A 21,245-nucleotide genomic window follows, 5' to 3' on the forward strand; every position below is an offset into this window, starting at 1 on the left:
AGAAAACAACAAAAGTCTTATTTATTATTCTAAACAATGTTTTAAATCTGATCCATAAAGAAAACGAATATATCAGTCAACTAAGTTCCGTCACAAATTACTTATTTTTACTTTTATTTTAGTTAATAGTTTATATTGTAAATAACTGAATTAATATATATTTATAATTATAAAGATTTAAATAAATTCTTAGCTTAATTCTTAGCTTAATTTAAATAACTGAATTAATATATATTTGTTTTGTATAGAGATTTTTGAAAAGAAAATGATTTTCTTTCTGTAAAAATCATATTGATGACGTAATAACTGGAAAATGATTATATAAGCAACCAAATAAGTTTATAGACAAAATATGTTATACCAAAAAGATTATGTTGTCCAAAAAAAAACACCCTACCTCTCCATAAAAATTTACTTTTACTTCAAATTTGTCTTTTTATTGAAGAAATTTATGGTGATTCAGCAAATTACCTTGACATGATCCAGATTATGCCTAATAACTCTTTTAATTACTATATCTTTAGAAAACTTTTCCCATAGCTATAACTTTACTTGATAAGCTTTAAATCTCACTCCAAAATTTGCATATGTGCTTGACAGCAAAATAGAAGAAACTATGACTAACACAACGCATTTCTTTATTTGGGCTTTGACCAATCATGCGGCCCATTAACACTTCTTATTAACAAAACACTTCAAGCCCAACTTCCCTAGTTGACTTGTTCCTTTCTTCTTTTGTTGTTGACCTTCTTCATTGACAACACATCTTCTTCTTCTATGTTCAACCAATTCCAACACTTTGTCTATATCAATCGAATACACAACTTAAAAGTTTAAGCATTCAGATTACTAATGAATTTTACAAATATGATTATAACTAACAAACCTGATTTCAACGGATTGATTTATAGACAAACCTGTAAAAAGAGAATCAGGGAAGGGGAGAAGCATCATGTTTAGACGAATACAAAATCCAGTGAAGCACCTGGTGCTAATGACAGACTTTTGAAGCAAAGATCTAGCTAGGATTGACAAACGAAACAAAGGATCTATTGTTAGAATAATAATGCCCAATATAATTATGAAGATACGAAACAGATTCTGGTGAATCGGCGAAGAAGAAATTGAGCATAAACACATAGATTCTGGTAGATCGAAGAAGAAGAAAACACCATGTCGAAAACACAAAAACGACGACAAAGAAGAAGAAGAAATTGAGGAACAGATAAAACGCGGAGAAGAAATCGAGGAGAAGATAAAACACGAAGGAGAGTTGTTTCTCTTTTGTTTAGTCCACATAAGGAAAAAAGTTGATATGTATTTAATTGTTTTAATTTGATATGCTGCAAAACAGATTCTGAGGTGTCTAACACCAGCTTCAATGTTGAGGCTGACTTGTCAGAAGATGAGAGCAACACATTCTAGTTTTATTTTCTTTGGCTTTGAAAGACTGAAATTAGCTTTTATAGCTAACAAAGTCTTCACCATTAACCTGACTCTTTCAAAAATTTCGTCTATAAGTATGATCCCATTATATAAATTAAGAAAATTATTATTTTTCTATTTTATTAATCTTTAATATATTTTTTAATTTTTTTACTAGTCTTAAGTACATTAAATTAATTAGAAAAGAACTCTAAGGTTGGTAGCCCAAATTAGAGGAAGTAATGCCTCTCGGAATTTATTAAAAATAGAACAACTGAATCACATTGAAACTTTTCTCCGAGACATGTGCATCCCAAATGTCGAATAAAATTAGAATTTTTACCAAACATTGTATTGAAAATCTCAAACGACAGTTATTATGAAACAAAATTTAAAAAACAACAACTAAAACTAAACCGAAAGAGTAGTAATAGTAAAACATTATTTCGTTGGAAAAAAAAGGGTTTTGAAAGGGACTAGCGTGTAAACCGGACCATACTATTTGTCATGATACTTTAAAGCTGAACAAAGAGGATTTAGGACTTTCACTTGTCTCGCTAAAAAAAGTGTTTAGCAAACTCAAACAAATACACACGAATGTATCTTCTTCTTCTTTATGTTGTTGTTACAATAAGAGGCAAAACAAGACCAGGCAAGAAGTGGGGAGATAGTACATGCTTGTGAAAGGCCAAGTCATGGAAGGATAGTGACAGGTACATATAGACTTGGAATCTTTTTATCATGTGTCTATTAGTTGACCTTGAAAAAGGAATTTGAGAGAGAGTAGAGAGGTAAATCATGGAAAAATCTTTAGTGGGATATTGAGAGGGACTACTAGCGTGTAAAACCGGACCATACTATCTGCTATATCTGTTTGTCATGATACTTAAGCTGAACAAAATGTTTAGAAATGCTAGCGGGACTACTAGCGTGTAAAACCGGACCATACTATCTGCTATATCTGTTTGTCATGATTTAGGACTTTCACTTGTCTCCCTGAAACAAGTGTTTAGAAATGGACTCAAACAAATATACATGAATGTCATCGATCTAATATCAGAGAATGTATCTGAGGTCTTTCAAGTTCAGTAATAAAATGTGTTCTATTGTTTTTATGCAAATAATATTTACGATTCAACCACAGAGATTTACTCATAAACTAAAAGCTTGCGATCATACCTAAGACTAGGAGGAGATTAAATTTTCCTCTGAAATCCAGGAAGATTCGAAATGAGGCACTACGGAACATTGCAGAACAGGTCGAGGAGGTACTTCAAGAGCATCAAGGTTTCCTTCCAACATCTCTACAACCCTGTTCATCGCTGGGCGATCTGATGGCCAAGGCTGAATACACCACAAACCTACCAATGTCATCTTCTTTGCTATCTCGTTGTCTTCTTCGCTACTGATTCCATTCTCCATAAGCCCTCCATTGTCTCCCTTCTCAAGATCCTTATATATCCATTCAGGAAAGTACATTGAGCTTGTGCTAGATGAAGGGTCTTCATTTGGTGTTCTGTTCCTTGCTCCAATTATCTCAAGAACCAACATTCCATAGCTATAAACATCTAACTTGTGGGAGACTCTACCGTACACACTTGAAAACACTTCAGGTGCAATGTAACCTATCGTTCCTCTTGCTTCCAGCAGTGACAATATCGATTCTGTCCTCTCGCAGAGCTTAGCAAGGCCAAAGTCTGACACTTTCGGGGAATGATTGTCATCCAATAGTACATTTTGTGGTTTAATGTCGAAATGTACAATCCTTGTTCTGCAGCCATGATGTAAGTACTCTAAACCACGAGCAACGCCTAGCGCAATCCCGTACAGTTCGCTCCAATCTATATTTGATGACTTCTTGCTTGAGATGAAATTATCAAGAGACCCATTCTCCATAAATTCGTATATAATTGCTCTCTTGTAACCTTCAGAGCAGAATCCTAAAAGGGTTACTATGTTGACATGAGAAGTTTGACTCATGCTTGCAACTTCATTTATAAAGTCTTCACCATTGTTACCCTTTGAGTCTTTCAAGACCTTCACTGCAACCATACGACCATCAAAAAGGGTTCCTCGGTACACAGTTCCGAATCCTCCTCTCCCTACCTCTTCCGCGAACGAGTTTGTAATTCTCTTCACTTGTGCGTAGCTATACTGCTTAAGTGTAATAAGTGCCTTGACGTTCTGTTGACCCAGTGCTTGTGATGTTTTTCTCTTTCTCTTTCGGAGAATTTGGAGAAACAATGTTGTTAAGAACAGGAACAGAAGCAGAGTAACACCTACTCCTGAACCTGAAAGAAGAAAATGCAGAACATAAATCGTTTGGCTAAGAACTTTTTTAAAGAAGATCAAAAACGGTTATATATAAAGAATAGAAGAAGGATAATTAATCACCTATTTTCGCTTTAGAAGAGATTCCTGCATCTATTGAACGAGACCAAATGTTAGTTGGAACTCAATACACTACTCTGAATCCAAAGGTGTGTGGGACAGTGGTGGTTCTTATGGAAGAAAATTAGACTTGTACGTATATTTTAAAGAATAGGAGAAGATCAATCACCTGTTTTCGCTTTAGAAAATATTCCTGCATCAATGGAAAGGCACCAAAGGTCATTTCAGTTTTAGATGATATATTGCCAAAGTATGGTAGTTGATATCACTTAGACGGGGAGTATGCTTGCTAATGATATTTCTTACTTAAGGCTTAAAAAAGAGGGACTATGGTTGCATATGATATAGAATGAGGAAAAGACGAATCACCTATTTTCACTTACCAGTTGGTTGATGGAGTGGAATGCATTTAAATTCATATGGATTTTTTTTGTTGAAGCTACAGATTCCATGAGAGGATGAACATTTTTGACACGCCTTCTCATTGATCTTCACCTTCACCTCATATCCTTGTTTTAAAACCCTTTCCAAATTGGTCATATTCAACTCTTTATCTTTTGTGTCGAAACTCCTAGGAACGTTCACGGCGCAACTTGAAAGGCAGGTAAGATGGTGTTTAGGGTTTTCAGAAGATAATAAGATAGGACCTATCTCAGGGCATGTATAACTCGAGAGTTTATCAGTAGGAGAGAAGCAGAGGTAGAAAACGATTAGGTTTTTGTATGCTGGCGAAAGCTCAAAAGTTTCGGGAGGCAAGGATGCTTCCAAGTTAAAAGAGGAGCAAAAAGAGCTGAGAAGCTCTGCTCTGGCAATTTTAAGAGTGTTTAATTTTTGATTTAGATGAAAAACATAGTATTCTTCTTTTGAGATGAATAAAGAGGTGTTGTTGGTTTTGTCGCAGTGAAGCTCCAGCGATGGATGACCGCAATCTTTGTGACGATCACCTCCCCAGAAAGGGAAATCGGCGGTAATGTTCCCACACTGAAAAAGAGTCTCACACCTACTTGAAGTAGAAAGAAGAGGGCGAAATAAGGAGAAAATGAACAAGTAGATCAGGCAAGAAGTGGGGAGATAGTACATGATCCGTTTGATCTACGAACCGTGTCCCTTGTGTTGTGAGGAAACAAAGAGAGAGAGAGAGAGAGAGAGAGAGAGAGAGAGAGAGAGAGAGAGAGATAAATAATTGGAAAGAATCAGGGTTGTGAAGGACCAAGAAAAGATACAGAGAGACTTTGGAGTCTTTTATTATCACTATTTGTATTTATTAGTTGACTCAGAGAAACGAAACTGAGATATTAGAGATATTGGCCATTGTGTGTCGCTCTTTTTTCCCAAAGACTTTTCTTGGAATTTAAGTCTCTAGCGTGAATGAGATTATAAGAAAGCTACTCGTTGATAAATCGGGTCAGCTACTCGTTTATTAGACGCCAGAGCCGGATATCCAGCTCCGTATCCGTATCCATATCCGGAGGATCCTTAATTTTATTAACCAATTTTGTTTTTGCACCTATTTCCTTTCTTAATTCGTTTTTCCTAAAAGACAATGTACCTACAAGCTGTAAAACATATATGTTGTAGATGTAATAGTTATTGCCGTAGTTACATCTTACTAGCTCAATTTTTGTTGACAGTTAGTTAGAGAGATGAAAGAAGAATCTAATTTCTCATTAATTAGAATCAGAAACAATACAAGTCTATATATACTAAGTGTATTAAGCTAAGGGAAAATTAATACACCAACTCTATACTAATCATATATAAACTATACAATACAATATAAGATTATAGTGTTAACACCCCTTCCTCAAGTCTTTGAGCTGGAATCCGTGGATGGAAGGAAAAGACTTGAAACACACATCATGTCAAGAAGAGAGTGAAATGGACCAGCTTGCAGAGGTTTGGTAAGAATATCTGCAAGTTGGTTGCTTGTGGAAACGTGGAAGACTTGCTGAGTTCCTGCGATCACTCGATCTCGTGTACGGTGCAAGTCAATTTCCATATGCTTGATGCGCTCGTGAAAGACAGGGTTGTTGGCAATGTGAGTGGCCGATTTGTTATCACAATAGAGCGTCGGTGGTCCATGAAGTGGGATATGGAAAGCCTGCAATAGTTGTGTTAACCAAACCAACTCATCAGAAGCTAAAGCCATTCTCCTGTACTCTGATTCAGTACTGCTGCTACTGACGATCTTCTGCTTTTTAGACCTCCAAGTAATAAGAGAAGAGCCTAAGAAAGTACATAGCCCTTTGACTGATCGCCGACTGTCAAGACAAGTTCCCCAGTCTGCATCAGAGAATGCAGTCAATCGAAGATCATCCTGAGCAGAGTAAAATAAACCTTGTCCCGGATTCCTCTTGAGATATTTAAGAACATGCTGAGCCGCGTGGAGATGTGCATCAGTAGGACAAGACAAATACTGGCTCAATTTGTTGACAGCGAAGGTGATATCAGGTCGGGTGATAGTCAAGTACAATAGACGTCCGATTAAAGCTCTGTAAGAACTGGCCTCGTCTGCAGAGAGAAGTACACCAATGTCCTTGAATAACGCCTTAGTAGGATCCATCGGTACATTCTTTGGCTTGCAGCCTAAATAACCTGTATCACTCAAGAGATTCAAGCAGTACTTACGCTGACTAACGGATATACCAGATGAGTTACGAGCTATCTCAAGCCCCAAAAAGAATCGTGCCGGTCCTAGATCCTTGATCTTGAAAGCCTTCGCAAGGATCTCTTTGATAGAAAGGACCTCTGCATCACTATTACTCACAATCATGATGTCATCAACATACACTAAAAGTGCTATAAAAGATGAATCAGTCATTTTGACAAATAAAGTATTCTCAGAAGGTGCCTGGGTGAATCCATTGTTCAAGAGAACAGAAGAGAAACACTTATACCATTGACGAGAGGCTTATTTTAGGCCATATATGGATTTGTTCAAGCGGCAGAGAGGGTTTGGAGGTAAGACCCCAGAAGCCGGAGTATATCCAAGAGGTAGACTCATGTATATTTCTTCATCAAGTTCACTGTGTAAAAAAGCACTTGTGACATCCATTTGGCAAAGACTCCATCCTAGCTTAGCTGCCAAACCAAGAAGAAACTTCACACTACCCATCTTAGCAACTGGTGAAAAAGTTTCAAAGAAATCAACTCCCTCCTGTTGAGTAAAACCCTTGGCTACCAATCGAGCCTTATACCGCTCAACACTATCATTGGCATTGTATTTGATTGTATAGACCCATTTACAACCAACTACATTTTTACCTGGAGGTAGAGAAACAACCTCAAGCGTCCCACTCTCCTCCATATTATCTAGCTCCACATCCATAGCCTTCGTCCATTTCTTACATTTGATGGCTTGTTGAAAAGAGGTAGGTTCGGTGTCGAGAGAAAAAGAAAGGACAATAGACTGATAAGGAGATTTAAGCTGTTTATAGGAAAGAACTGAGGAAAGCGGATATGGAGTTTTATGTGTTTTAGGAAGAGGAATAGGTGATGTAAGATGAGAAAGGGCACAATGATAATCAGACAAATAGCACGGTACCTTAGCTGTGCATCGTGGTCTAGCATTGTTTAGAGGAACGACACCAGTGTTTGCTGCAACACTCTCTGTGGTAAACGGAACAACACTAGAGGGTGTATGCACATGTTCTGATGATGCATGAGACGTCATTGCAAGAGGGATGGGTAATGAATGCATCACATCATCAGGTAAATCAATCGAAACTGGTAAGATCTTGGAATTAAAAATCTCAGAAGGAAAAGATGCAGAGACATCATGAAAGTGGAAAATTGTTTCATGAAAAATGACATTATGAGATATGAAGATAGTTAAATGCAACACTTTATAGCCTTTGTAACCAGACGCATACCCCAAGAAGACACACCTATCAGCACGTGGACTGAACTTATGACGATCTTTCATCAACGTAGAAACATAACACAAGCAACCAAAGGCTCGAAGAACAGTATACTCTGGTTTTCGCTTAGTAAGTAATTCGTAAGGCATAGCATGATGAAGCAGAGCAGATGGAGTTCTATTGATTAGAAAAACTGCAGTTAAAACACAATCACTCCAATATGCAAGTGGGACATTAGACTGAAAAAGTAAAGCTCTAGCCACATTTAGGAGATGCTGATGTTTTATTTCTACTATAGAGTTCTGTTGAGGCGTGTAAGCACAAGAAAACTGATGCAAGATGCCATTTTTCTTAATAATATCTGTAAATGCTAATTCAGGGGCATTGTTAGTTCGTATGACTTTGATTGTAGAGCTGTATTGAGTATGAACCATTTGTATAAAATCTTGAAAATTAGCAGAAACATCACTTTTATTTCTCAACATATACAACCAAGTAGCTCTAGTACAATCCATCGACTGATTCTGTTGAGAAAGGGCCCCAAACATCTAAATGAAGTAAATCAAATGGTAAAGCTGACAGTTTACTATTAGACACATATGACAATCGTTTTTGCTTAGCTAAATGACACACATGACAAGGAGATGTAGACTTTGTAGACTTGGAGACAGTACCCGGAATATGTTGTAACCTGTCAGCAGATGGATGTCCAAGGCGAGCATGCCAAAGATCACCATCAACCACCAAGGATCCAAAGAAATGAGACAAAGGAGAAGGTTGTGTGATGGAAGACGAAGCATGAGATGCAGTTGAATCAAGTTGCAATATGTAGAGATTATATAATAAGATGCCTCTACCAATCATCAAGCCCTGAATAAACTCCTGAATGAAACATGAGTTAGGAAAGAAATGTGCAGAACAATTGCTAGATTTTAACAAACTACTAACAAATATCAAGTTAAATTTAAAAGAAGGAACATGTAAAACATCATGTAAGATGAGAGAATGCGAGAGATGAATTGTGCTAGTGTGTGCAATATCAACTCTAGTGGCATTCGGTAAAGAGACTGTCACACCAGATACTGGTACCGTTTCACTGAACAATGCAATATCAGAACAAACATGCGTTGTGGCACCATTGTCTATAATCCAAGAACCATGTGGAAGACTTGAATAAAGAGATGATAGGCATTGGTGTTGAAAAGTAAGGTGATCATGTTCATAACGAAGAGAAGAAGAAGGAAAAGGGATAGTACCAGCAGATGATTCAATAGCCATAGCACCATGTTCATAAATGGAAGAAACCTTGGCAAGAGCCTGATTTTCTGGAAGAGTCATGTGAGCTGAAAATTGCTGAATCAGAGTCTGCATCTGGTCTGAACTCATTTTACTAACATCCAGATTGATCGCATTCAAAGCCGGTGGAGGAACATAAGGCATCGTCGATGTGACATTGGCAACAGCATGAGTCCTCGGTTGTTGATATAGAGCCTGTGATGGACCTTGGTTCTGACTCTTAGATGGAAGACTCTGTGAATGTGGTCGTTGAGCATGATAACTGATATGTTACGGTTTTGACTCACTTTGACCCTGTTTATTTGATAGTTTTGTAGTTGTTTGAGTCCTTTTCAGGTTATAATAAGAGGCTAGGAAGCTAAAAGCAAGGATTGGAACAGCAGGAGCAATCGGAGCAGAAAGGAGTTGAATTGGAGCAGAAAAGCTGATTTTAGACCCAGGAGCACATGCTCCCGATTTCCGAGCACATGCTCCCAACTCTACGGATTCATGACGACACGTGGCAAGCATCTAGGCGCCGATTCCCTGCCTAATTCCCCTTATTTTAGGCAATCCTTTGTGAGAGAAAGAGGGAGGAGATCAATTTTTAATAAGGAGATTTGATTTGGATTCTTTCCTTATTTTTCTCTACTTGTATGCTATTTAACCTAGGGTTTTTAGGAGAAAAAGATAGACTCTTTTCTTTTGGGTTTTTGAGCGACGTTTTGTGGGGGAGGAAGAGCGGCTACCTTGTTTATGATTCTCTGAACCCTTTTTATTTTTATGTCATTGAATTTCTCATCTTTTGCTATGATTCATTTCTCTATGTCTGAGTAGTTTTCTTTGCTAGATTAGGGGTTTCAAAAGGGGTTTCATGGGTTAGCAACAGAACACAAATAGGGCTTTATATAATCGATTGTCTTCACTATTGTTAGTCTTAATGCTTACGTTGATTTGATCACCCAATCTATGATTTTAGGTTTATCTATTCATCAAAAGTGTAATAGGTTGCTAGAAAAGACATTAGTGGGCAAATTATCCTAGACCTGCGAAAGTTGATGTGTAGGTGATTTGTGAACTTATCATTCCTGTTCTTTAATGCTTGTCTGCGATTCTGGGCTCAAACGACAGTTTAGGGTTTATGGACCGCCGAGCATGTGCTCCGGATGTCTGAGCACGTGCTCCGCGTTTCCGCACAGAATCGATCAGATAAAGTTATTGATGCCACGACAGTGGATCAGTTTATATTTATGTTTGAGTTCTAGACTGGTACTTAATCTATGCCCTGAATAGTTGTTTGGTTGCTATCTCTGAAATTCCCAAGAATTACCCCTGTTCTAGAATCGATCGCTTAATTGTTACCAAAAACCAACCTTGAATTGTCTTAGCTTGAAATTGAACCAATAGAACCATAGAGTAAAACTTGGTCTTCGTGGGATTCGACCCCTAAGTACTACTTCTTTGCTGTGCACTTGCAGTAGGAAAATAGGGTTTAAAACTCTGTGTATCAAGTTTTTGGCGCCGTTGCCGGGGACCAAAATTTTACCTTTGATTTTCGGCGAAATTACTAGACTAAGACCTTACTGATTTGTCTTTCTGCTTCTTCTTTGCGTGTGTTTCAGGTGCATGTCAAGAAGATCTACAAGAAGAAACAACACCGAAGAACTAGTTGCTTTGTCAGTCGCAGAGCTCTCTTTGGCAGAAAGAAAAAACCGCAAGAACAGAAAGTTTCAATCCGTCAACATGGGTGACAACAGAAACAATGAGGATATGGCTGCCGAGTTGCAGCAACTTCGACAACAGTTGGGGCAGTTGCTCCGTGCTCAACACGAAAGAGCCGCGCCGCCGCAACCGTCCATTGGGGACAAGGACAACCCGCATGTGTCCTACACCAACCGAGCGGCAATTGTTCCTCCCACCAATCCGAACCAAGATTTTGAGATCAAGCCACAGATGATCTCTCTAGTGAAGCAGCACCTATTTCACGGTCTCCCAGTTGAGATTCCGATGGACCACATCGAGAATTTTGAGGAGATATGTAGCACCACTGGTTCAAATGGGATACCGCCAGGCTTCCTGAAATGCAAGCTCTTTCCTTTCTCTCTTGCGGATAGAGCTTCACGTTGGCTGAAGTCATTGCCACCTGGGTCTCTGACATCATGGGAACAGTGTAGGTCTGCGTTTCTGGACCATTTCTACACCAAGGCTAAGACCGCTGCCCTCAGGAACAAGATTTCATCGTTCCAACAGCACACTGGAGAAGCCTTCTGCGAGGCTTGGGAGAGGTACAAAGAGTACCGTAGAGAGTGTCCGCACCATGGATTCAGTGATGAACAGATTCTAGGCATTTTTTATGATGGAGTTAACTGGGACTACAGAAACGTTCTCAACTCGGCCAGCAATGGGGATTTTATGACAAAGTCTAAGGAAGGAGCATATCAGTTGATTGAGAACCTAGCTGCAAGCTCCAGCAACAAGGCCCCTGAGTATGACAGGTCCGTGAAGGTCAACAGTGTTGATACGCAAAAGATTGATGAGTTGACAGCCAAGGTGAACCTTCTTCTGAAGGGGAGCCAGAAAACTGTCCATTTTGTCGATGAGACCGGAGACATGCCGCTAGCTCAGGAGATTTGTGATAGAGAGGATGAAACAATGGAGGTTAATTATGTGAGTGGGCAAGGTTTTGTGCAGAACAGGGGTTTCAACCCGAACTACATAAGCCATCCGAATTTGTCCTACAGAAGCACCAACGTGGAAAATCCTCAGGATCAGGTGTATCCGCAGCAAGGAGCTCAGAATCAGATGAGTTATCAGAAAACCTTCTCAAACAACTTCCAAGGCAAACAGTTTGTGCCCACTCAAAACCGTTTCCAAGGGGGGAACCAGCAGGCATATACAAGCGCTCAGCAAGCACTGCCTTTCACCAACCAGCAGTTGGGACCTTCATCTGCTAGCAGCTCTCAGGATGAGCTGAAAAACATGATGCAACAACTCTTGGTGAATCAACAAAAAGCTTCAGTGGAAATCAACGCTAAGGTCGATACCATGTACAATGACCTTAATGGGAAGTATGAGGCAGTAATGTCACATGTGAAGAAGCTTGATGTTCAGGTTGCACAGACTGCTGAAGCCGTGAAAAGAACTCCTGGGACTCTGCCCGGAAAAGGGGAAGCAAACCCGCGGAACGAGTATGTCTATGCGATTGAGCTAAGGGGAGAAAAGAAGTTACCCCTAGAGAAGCACCATCCGCTAGGATTGACAAGGGCAAGGGTATTGCTGAAGAATACCTTCCTCAACATGCTGCTGAGACTCCACCGTTGAGTCAAAAAGAAGCCGAAGCATCCGGCGAGCATGTGCTCCCATCCAGCGAGCACGTGCTCCCGACTCCCGATCAGACCGTTCCTACTGAGGTACCTCCTGCACGCGTGTACACCCCTAGGGTTCCTTACCCTGTTCCTCCTAAGAAATCTCGCAAGGATTTGGAGGATGCAAAGTGCAAGGAGATGTTGAGAGAATTGACGGTAAAACTACCCCTAGCTGAAGCTGTTCAGATGATACCTGCTTTGAAGAGATATGTGAAAGGGTTGGTTTCTGGGAGAGTGTCAGAGGAAGAGAACGTGATGATGGTTTCAAGAGAGTGCAGTGTTGTGCTGCAAAACAAAGTGCTAAAGAAAAAAGATGATCCAGGGCGATTTGTCTTATCCGTGAGAATCGGTAAAACGATTTTTGCAAATTTCCTCTGTGATCTAGGTTCCAGTGTGAACCTTATGCCATATTCAGTGGCTAAAAGGCTGGGATACACGAAGTTCAAGTCTACACGGATTTCTTTAGTATTCGCGGATAGATCCACCAAGCGCCCCATAGGAGTGTTGGAGGATTTACATGTCCAGATAGGGGACACGCTTATACCAGCAGACTTTGTGGTTCTGGAACTTGAAGAAGAACCACGTGACCCCCTGATCTTAGGTAGATCATTCTTATGCACAGCTGGTGCGATTATAGATGTGCAAGGGGGAGCGATCGATCTCCAGCTGGGGGATATGATTGCAAGGTTTGAGATGAATAAGCTGCTCAAGAAACCTATGATAGATGGTCAGACTTTTGTGGTTGATGATGGTTCAGAGGTTGCACATGAGGTTACCGATGAAGTTCTCACTCTCGACCCGTTGGAGGTTGCCTTGACAAAGGCAGAAGGAATGTTGGAAGAAGACGCGGAGCACATGCTCACAGGACGCGAGCAACCCGATGCACATGCTCGGCGAACTGAGAAAAAAAGAAAAAAAGATGCGGAGCACATGCTCGCAGGACGCGAGCAACCCGATGCACATGCTCGGCAAACTAAAAACAAAAGAAGAAAAAGAGAAGAGCGATTGGGCCAGGTAAGTTTAATGAATTTCAGGCCCATGCCCACCAGGCCCAGACCGATTTCAGTGATTTTTGAGACTAGATTGCTTTATTATCCACCGCATCGGAGGCGCCACCTTGCCCGTTCGGAGAGCGAGAGCCCAGACAATTCCGACGCCTGATCACGGTTACACACACCATCATTGTTCTATCCGCCTTATTTTCTTTTCATTTTTGTTGCTATCTTTATTTTTCTTCTTGTCTAGGTCTCTCTTTGGCTTATTTTCACACCGGAGACGGTGTGAAGTAAGTCCGGAGTCCGGGGGAGGGTCACCTATGACCCTTGTTTTCTTCATTTTTCTTTTTATTGAGTCAGTTTATCATGTGAGTCGAACCAAAACTTGTGGGAATTAGGACCGAAATCTGTGATGTTTTTAACCATTTGTGAGTTTGACCGTTTCCTAGTGACCATTGTTGCAGAACTAAGAGTATAGAGACGAGCTAATACCTCTTCACATTCGGACCCTTCTCCTGGCCAGAAAAGCTTCATCCCATTAAGGTTTCACCGGAAAGACTTAGACTCTACTTTATTGGAACCTAACCGGATTTAAATTCTTCTCGTTTTGGGCATTAGGATAGGGAACGTGTCACATATTCAGGACTTCTTATTCATTTTGCCAATCTTGCTGATCCTGAATAGCTACTCATTTTAAGTTAGTACCCACCCCGAGCCTAACCTCCTTTCAAACCACTTGCACCTGTATTTTTGTTTTCTCATTCTGTGCAGCTATGTGCAAAACGGTCGGGGAGAGCAGGACTGACACAATCTCTAACTCGCTCTTGCTGGAGAACCAAAGAGGAAAGAGCCGGACGGACAGAGCACGTGCTCCAACCCCGCGAGCACCTGCTCCGAAATTATATACATCCGAGTCCGCGAGTTGTTTTGAGCAGAGAGAGAGCCTAGGATACGGTCCGCATGCTCTAGGGGCAATATTAGAAGAAGATCCCCCATCATCCTTCATATCATCTAAAAAAAAAAAAAAAAAAAAAAAAAAAAAACGTTTAAGGATGATGGAAAGGGACCAGAGCTAGTGTTACACACCCCCGAGCATGCGTTGTAACCTGAGGAGAAAAGAGAGGCTGAGTTTGAGAAGATAAGAAGAGGAGAGCGATTAGAGGTTGTGGACATCAATAAGTCCACTCTCCCTTACCATTTTGTGCGATATCCTACATCTCTTTCGAAGTAATGGTAACCCCTAAACACTCTATAGCTCCACCATTAAAACAACCTTTTATCTACCAAGCCTCGATTTCACTAGCTTAATGCCCGTAATGAGAAGCTCACGCCAATTTTAATTGAATGTAAAGAGTCTTTGTCTGGAAAGTGATCTTTTTCTGGGTTTGATTGCCAATTATGGTTCTGGTTTTGGAGATGTTTGCTGGAGAAGTTTTTGGTATAGCTTGTTCTAACACATGTGGTCTGCAGGTTATGGTCTACTCACGGTTTCTGAGATTTTTGCGAGTTCCCACCTTGGCTCTCTTGGCGCTTGGTTTGAGTTTGTTTGAGGACAAACAAAGATCTAAGTCCGGGGGAGTTGATATGTTACGGTTTTGACTCACTTTGACCCTGTTTATTCGATAGTTTTGTAGTTGTTTGAGTCCTTTTCAGGTTATAATAAGAGGCTAGAAAGCTAAAAGCAAGGATTGGAACAGCAGGAGCAATCAGAGCAGAAAGGAGTTGAATTGGAGCAGAAAAGCTGATTTTAGACCCAGGAGCACATGCTCCCGATTTCCGAGCACATGCTCCCAACTCTACGGATTCATGACGACACGTGGCAAGCATCTAGGCGCCGATTCCCTGCCTAATTCCCCTTATTTTAGGCGATCCTTTGTGAGAGAAAGAGGGAGGAGATCGATTTTTAATAGGGAGATTTGATTTGGATTCTTTCCTTATTTTTCTCTACTTGTATGCTATTTAACCTAGGGTTTTTAGGAGAAAAAGATAGACTCTTTTCTTTTGGGTTTTTGAGCGACGTTTTGTGGGGGAGGAAGAGCGGCTACCTTGTTTATGATTCTCTGAACCCTTTTTATTTTTATGTCATTGAATTTCTCATCTTTTGTTATGATTCATTTCTCTATGTCTGAGTAGTTTTCTTTGCTAGATTAGGGGTTTCAAAAGGGGTTTCATGGGTTAGCAACAGAACACAAATAGGGCTTTATATAATCGATTGTCTTCACTATTGTTAGTCTTAATGCTTAGGTTGATTTGATCACCCAATCTATGATTTTAGGTTTATCTATTCATCAAAAGTGTAATAGGTTGCTAGAAAAGACATTAGTGGGCAAATTATCCTAGACCTGCGAAAGTTGATGTGTAGGTGATTTGTGAACTTATCATTCCTGTTCTTTAATGCTTGTCTGCGATTCTGGGCTCAAACGACAGTTTAGGGTTTATGGACCGCCGAGCATGTGCTCCGGATGTCTGAGCACGTGCTCCGCGTTTCCGCACAGAATCGATCAGATAGAGTTATTGATGCCACGACAGTGGATCAGTTTATATTTATGTTTGAGTTCTAGACTGGTACTTAATCTATGCCCTGAATAGTTGTTTGGTTGCTATCTCTGAAATTCCCAAGAATTACCCCTGATCTAGTGTTTTGTTTATTGCCTTTTTATACCGTTTTAATCGCTTAATTGTTACCAAAAACCAACCTTGAATTGTCTTAGCTTGAAATTGAACCAATAGAACCATAGAGTAAAACTTGGTCTTCGTGGGATTCGACCCCTAAGTACTACTTCTTTGCTGTGCACTTGCAGTAGGAAAATAGGGTTTAAAACTCTGTGTATCAATAACCAGAAGAGATACTCTTGAAACCAGGAATGTATCCATGTGGATAACCATGAAGTTTGAAGCACTTATGAACAACATTTCCTGACATGCCACAATAGAGAGGTCGAGATTGCCTTGGGCGATAGGAGTTCTGAACTGCATAAGCCACATGATCAGGTGGTCCAGCATAAGGAGAAACATCAGAAACATTTGTAGTAGGAGGACCAGAAGTTTGAAAAACAACACCATCAGTCCGAGTAGGCTTAGCAATGTTCTGTTGCCTCTCATCTTCAGTCACCATGTGAAAAGCATTCTCAATCGATGGCATGGGCTTTATCATCAAAATATGACGACGAGTGGCTTCATACGAGTCATTTAGTCCCATCAAAAATTTTGTCACCCGACTCCTTTGTTGCAACTTCTCCCATAACAAAGCAGCACTACACTCACACTTGCCACAAGTACAAATAGAAGTTCTACATAGTTCTTAAGCTCCTCCCAAAGAGTTACCAATTCAGTGTAATAAGCAGTCACATCCATTGCTCCTTGATGAAGTGAGCTCAGCTTCTGCCCTATTTCATAAACTCTCGGAGCATCATCCTGTTTAAACCTCGAAATAATATCTTTCCAAATCCCTTCAGCAGTTGGAATAAACAAAAGACTCTGGCCTATTTTCTTGGACACAGAATTCATCAACCAAGTAGATACCATATCATTGCAACGACTCCAAGAACCATAGTCACGGTGATCAGATGATGGTTTAGAGATCGTACCGTCAATAAATCCCAATTTGTTCCTGACATTTAGAGCCATTCACATGGACCTTCGCCATGAGTTAAACTTTGCACCTGTAGTCAATCTATCCGAGACTAAAACTAATCCAGCATGATCAGTGCCATGAAGGAAGTAAGGATTATTATATTGATCAGGTTGTTGAGCCGAATCGGATACTGAATTCGTCATAACCAAGAATACGATACCAAAAGCAAATCGGAAAACACCAATCTCTCAAACAGAGAAAATTGCAACAAGAACACTTACGAGAGCAACGACGAGGATAACAAACACCGCAATCGCCATTAAGAGATGTACAACGAAGAGAGAAGCAATTTGATTAAACGTCGCACTCATCGCGAAGCAATTTTGTGAAATCGAGCTGGATTTGAGCTCCAAAAAAGAAAAGAAAGAGAAACCCAAAGAGAAGAAGATGATCGAATGAGAAATCAAAAGAGAAATCGAAAGATCGGATGATGAATCAATCGAATTCAATGAAGCGGAAGAAGATTCTCTCACTAACGTTCTTGCTCTGATACCATGTTGACAGTTAGAGAGAGAGATGAAAGAAGAATCTAATTTCTCGTTAATTGGAATCAGAAACAATACAAGTCTATATATACTAAGTGTATTAAGCTAAGGGAAACTTAATACACCAACTCTATACTAATCATATATAAACTATACAATATAAGATTATAGTGTTAACAATTTTTCTCTTTCAAAAGTTAGTATTCTCTGTCAGGAGAATATAAACTTTGTCTACAGTGCTAAATTTTGCGGTTTATTGTTACTCGTACAAATAGGTAAGAGGAGATGCAAAAGGAAGAAAAGTAAAAAAGCAAAAAATAAATAATTAGGAGCCTTTAATAAAACTTTAGATTTATCATTTTGATGCATAATTTTCATTTTGTTTGTTTTGATGTTGTGCATGAAGTTGGTGATCTTAGTACACTCTCTCTGGTTAATATATAAGGGATAACATGGTTTAAATATAAGAATATTACATTGAAAATCATATTAAAAGCACTCTAGTAATGTCGTAGATGTAAAACATATGTTGTAGATGTAACCGTTGTTGTCGTAGTTACAACTTACTAGCTCAATTTTTCTCATTCTAAATTAGTATTCTGTGTCAGAAGAATATCAATTTCTCTACAGTGCTAAATTTTGTGGTTTATTGTTACTCTTACAAATAGGTAAGAGTAGATGCAGAAGGAACAAAAGTAAAAAAGCAAAAAAAATAATTAGGAGCCTTTATTAAAACTTTAGATTTATCATTTTGATGCATAAGTTTCATTTTGTTTGTTTTGATGTTGTGCATAAAGTTGGTGATCTTAGTACACTCTCTCTGGTTAATATATAAGGGATAACGTGGTTTAAATATAAGAATAGTACATTGAAAATCATGTTAAAAACACTCTCATTATGTAGATGGTATATTAAATTGATGAATGCATTTTGCTGCTTTCATATCCCGATGTATCCTCCGAAAGCGTAGAAGATTCTTCAAAAGGCGCTGATGGAATTTGAAAGACAGGCCTAGGAGGGACTTCAATAGCATCTACGTTTCCTTCCATCATCTCTACAACTCTGTTCATCGCTGGGCGATCTGATGGAGAACATTGAATACACCACAAACCCACCAATGTCATCTTCTTGATCATCTCCTCATCTTTGCAGTTAATTCCATTTTCGATAGACCTTCCAGTGTCTCCCTTCTCAAGATCCTTGTATACCCATTCAGGAAAGTACATTGAGCTTGTGTTCGATGCAGAGTTTTGAGAAGGTCTTTCTTTATTCCATGTTGCTCCTATCATCTCAAGGACCAACATTCCGTAGCTATACACGTCTGACTTGTGGGAAGCTCTACCGTACATTTTTGAAAACAGTTCAGGTGCAATATAACCTATTGTACCTCTTGTGTCTAGCAATGACAAGATGCTCTCTTTCTTCTCACAAAGCTTAGCAAGGCCAAAGTCTGAAACTTTGGGACAAAGATTGTCGTCTAGTAGTACATTTTGTGGTTTAATATCAAAATGTACAATCCTTGTTTTGCAGCCATGGTGCAAGTACTCTAAACCACGTGCAACTCCAAGCGCAATTCTTGAAAGTGTTGTACAATCTATATCCATTGAGGTCTTGTCTGAGAGGAACTTATCAAGACACCCATTTTCCAGAAATTCATAAATAATTGCTCTCTTGGAACCTTGAGAGCAGAATCCTAGTGGAGTAACAATGTTGACATGAGAAGTTTGACTCATGCTTGCAACTTCATTGATGAAGTCTTCACCATTATCACCCTTTATTTCTTTCAAGACCTTCACTGCAACAAAACGTCCATCACAAAGGGTTCCTTTATAGACAACTCCAAATCTGCCGCTCCCAATCTGTTCCGCGAATGAATTTGTAATTCTCTTCACTTGTGCGTAACTATACTGCTTCAGTGGAATCAGTGCATTGAGTCTTGGTTGTGGAAGTGTCTTGAGGTTTTGTTGACTAAGACCATGCGATGTTCTTCTCTTTCGGAGAATTAGTAGAACCAACGTTAAAACCAGGACCATGAACAGAATAACACCTACTCCTGAACCTATTGTAAGAAGAAAAAAAATAATCATCTCTACAAGATAAAAAAATTTCAGAATTTACTCAGGTATACTTTAGCAATAAGGTCAGGTTAAGCACCTATTATTTTTGCCCCAGCTCCATGAGCGATTCCTGCATCAATGGAACGGCACCAAATGAACTCATTACCTAAGTGGTGGTTCATAAAAAAAAAAAAACATTAGGAAACTATAAGCAAGAAATGTTACCTTTTTTTCTTGAACCGCAAGTACCATTACGTGGTTCATCTACACAATAGCAGATGAATCCACTTGAGGTCTTATTATATCCACAAGCACCCCCAGAACCTATGCACATCTGACATTCTTGGTTAAGACCAAGCTCAAAACCATCTTCAAGAGCGTTTTTTAGTTTAACTGTAGTCGGACTTGTCTGTAGTGTGTCGAGGGAAGGTCCAGATGCGGGAATACTAACGTTTCTTTCGCAAAATCTCCTGAAGTCGTTTAAAGATGAACTGATCCCTTGAAGTAGAGGAGACGAGAGGTTTCTCGTCACATAGTAATTTCTTTTGAGAGTAGTCTTATCAATCGGACAACCAAGCATGCCACCATAAGTATAAACCACCCGTGAAACGTCACAACCGTAAAAAATTGTTATCAAATCGGTGTTGGGAGCAAATGAAAGGATGTTTTCCACGAAGGGAACATTTAAAAGAGCAGAGGGACAAAGATCGTTGATAAGATCGGATCTGGCTAGTCTTATGGTACCAGAGACATTTTTAGCGTCCAAGATTCTGAACGTTACAGAGGAGAAACTAACCTCTGCAAATCTTGCGCTACACTCGAGCTTGAACTCGGGATGGCCGCACTCTTCTCTGCCAGGAATCCAGAATGGGTACAAGAGACCGTTCTGATTACCGCATTTAATCGGTTGACTGCAGTGTCTGTAAAGATCATTAGATGAGAAAACACAAGATGGGATAACAAAGAGCATCAATATGATCCTAAGGGATATAGATTTTGTTGGGGATAAAAACAGATTGATCATTGTGCTGCAAGTGAAAAAAAAGAAAGAAAGAAAATGAAGCGTCTTGGTGAAGGTCTTATGTATTGTTAGAAAGAAAGATAGAGATAAGAAGCCAGTGGAATTGTGGAAACGAAACAATATAGCTCACGAAGGAGAAGGACAAGTCAAGGAAGGCTAGTGAGTCACTATTACTGATTTAGTGACAAACAAAAATACACGAAAAGGTAGATTATAATATAATACTAGGTACTAACCTGCGGAAAACCGCCGCTGAACTTTTTTTTTGATGAAAATTTGTAATAATTTATTTTATTATTATGTTATTTATTAATTTTTAAAATCTAAGCTGTTAAACGGAACTGATATAGATTTTATCTATTAGTTTTTTAATAAAAATTTTAACTTGTCCTGGTAAAAAATGTTGATAAAATTTGTAGTTGTAGATTTTATTCGATTAGATTTTTAAAATCTTAGCTGTTAATTTTTTAATAATATTTTTTTTATATTCAAGTACAAATTAGTTTAGATTGGAATAGATTCTATTTACTTTTGTAGATTTAATTTAATTTGGTCTGTTAATGATTTTTTTTGTTTATTAATAATTAATAAAGATTAATTAATTAATTATGTTTTTCTAATGGCATATGAATGTAATTTTTTTTATATATTTTAAGGTTAGTTTCATATTTGTACTTCCCAATTAATATAGTGGGATATAAATTTCGTTAACAATATACAATAATATACATATTTAG

At 39.0% G+C, this 21,245-nt stretch overlaps 3 protein-coding genes and 1 non-coding gene across 5 annotated transcripts; all 4 read right to left on the reverse strand.

The window, feature by feature from the left end:
* Positions 1-1,947: 1,947 nt before the first annotated feature.
* LOC104701278 (LEAF RUST 10 DISEASE-RESISTANCE LOCUS RECEPTOR-LIKE PROTEIN KINASE-like 2.4) lies at positions 1,948-5,021 on the reverse strand. Of its 2 annotated transcripts, XM_087458841.1 has the most exons (5): positions 4,200-5,021; positions 3,986-4,009; positions 3,820-3,849; positions 2,605-3,716; positions 1,948-2,421 (listed from the first exon to the last, which is right to left on the reverse strand). In XM_087458841.1, the coding sequence occupies exons 1-4, from the start codon at positions 4,894-4,896 to the stop codon at positions 2,611-2,613; spliced, it is 1,857 nt and encodes a 618-aa protein (XP_087314967.1). In that variant the 5' UTR covers positions 4,897-5,021; the 3' UTR covers positions 1,948-2,421; positions 2,605-2,610. The 2 variants fall into 2 exon arrangements, with proteins under 2 accessions (XP_087314967.1, XP_010415233.2); XM_010416931.3 differs by lacking the exon at positions 1,948-2,421 and having other exon boundaries at positions 2,456-3,716.
* A 6,147-nt stretch (positions 5,022-11,168) lies between these two features.
* On the reverse strand, positions 11,169-11,275 carry LOC147941435 (small nucleolar RNA R71). Its single transcript, XR_015562979.1, has one exon. It is a non-coding gene; the product is annotated as a small nucleolar RNA R71 (small nucleolar RNA).
* Positions 11,276-16,141: 4,866 nt separating this feature from the next.
* Positions 16,142-16,938, reverse strand: LOC147941436 (uncharacterized). Its single transcript, XM_087458514.1, has 2 exons — positions 16,636-16,938; positions 16,142-16,576 (listed from the first exon to the last, which is right to left on the reverse strand). The coding sequence occupies exons 1-2, from the start codon at positions 16,936-16,938 to the stop codon at positions 16,142-16,144; spliced, it is 738 nt and encodes a 245-aa protein (XP_087314640.1).
* A 1,316-nt stretch (positions 16,939-18,254) lies between these two features.
* Positions 18,255-20,698, reverse strand: LOC147941437 (LEAF RUST 10 DISEASE-RESISTANCE LOCUS RECEPTOR-LIKE PROTEIN KINASE-like 2.5). Its single transcript, XM_087458845.1, has 3 exons — positions 19,713-20,698; positions 19,585-19,617; positions 18,255-19,489 (listed from the first exon to the last, which is right to left on the reverse strand). Exons 1-3 carry the CDS (start codon positions 20,509-20,511, stop codon positions 18,342-18,344), a joined length of 1,980 nt encoding a protein of 659 aa, XP_087314971.1. The 5' UTR covers positions 20,512-20,698; the 3' UTR covers positions 18,255-18,341.
* Positions 20,699-21,245: the final 547 nt, after the last annotated feature.

This window comes from Camelina sativa, chromosome 7, assembly GCF_030686135.1.
Source record: "Camelina sativa cultivar CO46 ecotype springtype chromosome 7, ASM3068613v1".
In the NCBI taxonomy this organism is placed as follows: domain Eukaryota; kingdom Viridiplantae; phylum Streptophyta; class Magnoliopsida; order Brassicales; family Brassicaceae; genus Camelina; species Camelina sativa.